The sequence below is a fragment of the Protomyctophum bolini genome, assembly GCF_963924005.1.
Source record: "Protomyctophum bolini genome assembly, chromosome: 16".
In the NCBI taxonomy this organism is placed as follows: domain Eukaryota; kingdom Metazoa; phylum Chordata; class Actinopteri; order Myctophiformes; family Myctophidae; genus Protomyctophum; species Protomyctophum bolini.
In genome coordinates, this window is record NC_137877.1 from 7,736,851 (window position 1) to 7,741,850 (window position 5,000).

The window sequence follows — 5,000 nt, forward strand, 5'->3', positions numbered from 1 at the left end:
CGAGCAATCATTTGGGGTTACCGTGACCCGTTATGTGTGTTGTGTGTGTGTGTGTGTGTGTGTGTGTGTGTGTGTGTGTGTAACTGTGTGTTATTGTACCTGGTTCCGTCCTGCGCACTGCAGTTGATCTCGGCGCCGTGGTCCAGCAGATGCTGCACGATGCTGAGCCAGCCCCGGGCGCAGGCCTCGTGCAGGGCGCAGTAGCCCGCGTAGTCCCGGTGGTTCACTTCGCACACTCGGTTCTCCAGACAGTACAGCACCACCTCCTGAAGAGGGGGAGGAGGGAGGAGGGAGGGAGACAGGAAGAAGAGAGAGAGAGAGTCAGCAATGGAGACGACCCAAGGAATACCAGACCAAACATGCCGGTGGGACGGACGGAGGAGGAGGAGGAGGAGGAGGAGGAGGGAGACCGACTGTACGCAAACAACTCTCTGTGGGGCGGATTGTCCGGGAGAGGAAATCGAGTAGTGGAGGGAATGAGCGCGCACACACACACACACACACGGACGAGACACACACATGCACACACACACACAAACCTAGCTGTGCATGACTCAAACATCCCCACTCTAGGCTAAGAGTGGCCTGTAGCCTGCCTTGGCTTCAGTGGCAGCCAGTTGACTGTGTGTGTACGGGGGGCTGGGGGGGGACGGGGGGGGGGATTGGAATCAGAACACAGCACAATGGAGAACAGAACAAAGAGGGGGCTGATGGAGCCGCTGGGAAAACGCTCCGCTGGTCTATACGCCCGTGACAGTTGGAGCCCAGGCGCTAAGTAGTCAGCGGCTGCTTTCCATTTCAACTGCAACAGCCTTTCCTCTCTCTCTCCGTTACTTCGACAGCAGGAGACAGGGGGAAATAAGAGAGAGAGAGAGAGAGAGACGGGGAGAGAGAAGGCAGGCGCGGATCACGGCGATGCAGCGAGTGTGTTGACGTTGGGTCTGAGCGAGGTGTTTGTGTTTGTCTCCGCTGCGGTAGAGCGCGTCAGCCCAAATCAACGGCTCACGCATCCACGCGTCTCTCTCTCTCTCACTCTCTCTCACACACACACAGGCCACAGAGTGCAACGACGGCCCCGTGACACACAGAGCAGATTCACACGGGGGGGACAGGCAGGCAGGCAGGCAGCCGCGGTCGAGGCTCCGCAGCACTCCTGGGGGATGAGCCAACCGACACGCTAAGTACATACACTAGACACGCGTGTGCGCGCACGCACGCACGCGAGAGAGAGACGCACACTCATAATATGTCGTGCTATAGCAAGTCTCTGTGCCGCGAGGGGAGGAGAGAGCTGCTCATCTGAACCTGGGGAATGAGTCCAAACTTCCATTTCTATGCTAATTCCAGCCCGGCCGTCTACTACCGAGTGTTTATCGCTCCCCTCTCTTCCCTCTCTGGTGGTGTGGGTGGGTGGGGGGGAGGGGGGGGGGGAATGAGGGCGAGCAGCAGAGAGGAACAGAAGCGGGGAGAAAGAAAAACAGGCTGTCCGAGAGGTATAAGGGGTTGGCGAGAGTAGAGCTTAAAAGCGACTTCCAAAGACACGCGTGCGTGCACACACCGCACACACACACACACACACTCAAACGTGTGTTCGTGCGTGTGCAATTCAGCTCGTGCCCTCCTCCTCTGCGGCTGATAATAACAACAGATGAAAGGGAGGGGGCGGAGGGAAAGACGAGATAGAGGACATCGGAGCCGGGGAAGGGGAGGAGGGATAGACAATGGGGGGAGGAGGAGGGGCGGAGAGAGAGGGAGGACGCGGAGGAGGGAGAGAAAAGTAGTCAGAGACAGAGAGAGAGAGAGAGAGAGAGAGAGAGAGAGACAGAGAGAGAGAGAGGGAAAGACGTTCTAACTGGTTTTCGCTCGCTGCCAACACTGTCTGTTTGCCTGCTGGAGAGAGATTCAGGAGCTCCGTGCTGAAGCTCCCCTCTGGGGGATTCCACTCTGCGTGTGTGACACGCACACAGACACACACACACACACACAAATGTGCCTGTGTATGTGTGTCTGACACGCACACAGTGTGTGTGTGTGACACGCACACAGGCACACAAATGTTCCTCTGTGTGTGTGTGTGTGTACGTGAGAGCGAGAGAGAGAGAGAGAGAGCGCAAGTGCCGGAGAGACTGACATGCAGAGTGTTGATATACAAGCAGCTTGCCAGAGTCGGTGCGTGTGTGTGTGTGTGCGTGAGCACCGCACATTGAGAGTGCGTGCACGCGTCGTATAGTGTGTGTGTGCGCCCGCCGTATATGCGTGTGTGAATGTGTGTGGCTGTGTGGAGGAGGCGTAGCGCTAAACCTCGGGAGCCGTGTTTAATATCGCTGGGAGAGAGCGAGGAGCTTAGCACGAGAGCCCAGGCTTCCCGCCAGACACACACACACACACACACGTACGCACACACACACACTCCTCCGCAGTAAAATGAGACGCTACCCCTCCTCCCTCCCCTCGCCACCCAGCCTCCCTCCCGCCTGCTCGCTCTTTCCCTTCGTCGTCTAATCTCCCTCTCTAGAATGCTTCCCTGCGCTCCACTGCAATCAATGCATCACTCAGACGTTTAACCCCTCGCAGCGCTGCCTTCATCTGCACGTGCTGTGCGCCCCTATATACAGCCCGCCGCACACGGACGCCGCGTGCGCGCACATGCGTGCGACATGTGCCAGGGACCGTGCGTTATGTATGTATATCTGTGGGTTAACAATATCCCCCCCCCCCCCCTCCCCCCTCCAAACCTCCGTGAATGCTTACAATTAAAAACAAGAACGTGGGTGATATTATTTTTAAAAAATATATATTTTTTGTGTTTGTGTGTGGTGCGCGTGTCCTTCTGTGTTAAGTGCTGCCATCTTGGAGAATAACCTCGACCCCCCCCCCCCCCCCCCCCCCCCCCCCTACCCCCACCCCGCCTGAGTAACCAGAGCCCCTAATGACCCTCTCAGATGGAGTTGGAATTAATTAACACCCCGAACGCCCAGCGTTATTTAATCCATTAAATCAGAGCGCCCAGCGATTTATGGCAGCGGAAGCACATTCAGCGACGGACCGGATGCTATCCCGGATGTAGCTGAAGTAGCTATAGATGTATAGCCAAAACACTCGCGAGGCGATCGACAACACAACGGGAGGTATGATTAATTATAACGCGACTAGCGACGGGGGACCGCGATGGGCCGTCTTAACACATAATCTTTGCTTATAAAAAAAGGACGTTATGATTTAGATCAACGTTTTAAGATTGTCAGTCTCATCGACGTCCCACCGGAAAATAACATTGAATGTTGCGCAACAGACGCTCCCAGCCTGTGGAGCGATGCGATCGGTTTTATTTTTTATTTTTTTATGGAGGGACAGACAGACAGGCTGACAGGAAATGGGGAGAGAGATGGGGGGGGGGGGGGGGAGACATGCAGTAAAGGCAGTCGGGTTCGGGAGTCGAACCCGCGGCACACTGCCAGACTGGATTACCAGTGGTTCGGGAGTCGAACCCGCGGCATACTGCCAGACTGGATTACCAGTGGTTCGGGAGTCGAACCCGCGGCACACTGCCAGACTGGATGACCAGCCGAGGTGCCTGGACCGCTGAGCCACCGCCCAGGCCGACGCGATCGGTTTTGATATCAATAAATCTACGTCCTTTTATCAATCTCCGTCCTGAGCGCTGAGCGTAACTAATTGATTGAACGGAGAACTGCGTCCTCGCCGCTCGGGGTGTTAATTGCTCGGTCGCTCAGACACGCGCGCGCTGATTGGAGGACAGCGCACACACACGCACGCACCGATTGGCGAACGGGAGAGTGTGACTGAGGAAAGGGCGGTGGTCATATTTTCCGTAGAATACCTCAGCGATAGCTGCTCACAGTCTCGATCAATAACGAGGATCAATAATCCATCAATATCGGCACGCATTGACCTCGGTGACCGAAAGGAAGGCTGGATCCAATCGCTTTTTTTGGCATTTGACGGAACTAAAAATAAAAGACTGGTTTTATTTTATTTTACTTTGGTGGTGTGTGTGTCTGTGTGTGTGTGTGTGTGTGGGGGGGGGGGGGGTCAAACGAAAGGAAAAATTAGGGAGTGATTACCCTTGGTGCCTAACCCATTCTGACCCGAGATCAGATTTTAAAAATGTCTTCTACATCCCGACAGTTTTCTGAAAAAGCTACGTTTCTATGTCAGTCGTTCTTCGATTAAAAAAAGAAAATAGCAGACCTACAAGCTCGTAGCGCGCCACTCGGTGGCGCGCTACGAGCTTGTAGATTTGCTATTTTTCAATAGCTAAAGCGTAACATAATGCTAACACCAAAAGGGTTTACCGCCCAAAATGGGCTAAAGGGGTATAGAATAAATGACAATTTGTCAGCCTTTATCCTGACGTTGCGCTCAAGGCCAGCGCTGGATGAACCGAACCCGGTGCCAGCGAGCGGGGGGAGGCGGGGGGGAGAGCGAGCGAGCTGAGAACGAGGGATGAAGACATCCGCAGAATCTCCTCTCCTCTCCTCATTACCATTTCAAATGCTCCAGGAGCCAGGCAGACGAGGGAGAGCGAAAGAATAAAAAGGGGAACGAGGGAGAGAGAGAGGCAGAGCGAGCGAGAGCGAGAGAGAGAGAGAGTGGGCTTTCATGTGCGGAGGCACGGATCGCGAAACTAAACGAACATGAAATATGCAGAGTGTCGGGCGCCGGGCGCGCCACAGAGAGAGCGCTGAATGACGTGTTTGTGTGTGTGCGTGCGTGCGTTGCATTCAGTGTGACAGCAATGTGTGTGTGTGGGGAGAGAGAGAGAGAGAGAGAGAGAAAAAATGGCATTTCTGCAGCAGCGTAGAGAGGAGGACGCGTGGAAGGATATTTGTGTGCGCGTGCTTCTCGGGACATAGCGCATGTTTCTCCTCGTGACTGTGTGTGTGTGTGTGTGTGTGCATGTGCACGGGTGCCTTTTTTTTGCACACACACACTGGCGCGTGCGTGTGCGCGTGCATGCGCTAGCTGCACGTCCCTCT

The 5,000-nt window shown here is 55.0% G+C and overlaps 1 protein-coding gene across 1 annotated transcript in view; it reads right to left on the reverse strand.

Moving 5' to 3' along the window:
* Window positions 1-5,000, reverse strand: part of bcor (BCL6 corepressor) — a 32,439-nt gene that overhangs the window by 10,308 nt on the left and 17,131 nt on the right. Inside the window, 1 exon segment of the mRNA XM_080786295.1 lies at window positions 100-266. Coding sequence (XP_080642421.1) covers window positions 100-266 — 167 coding nt within the window.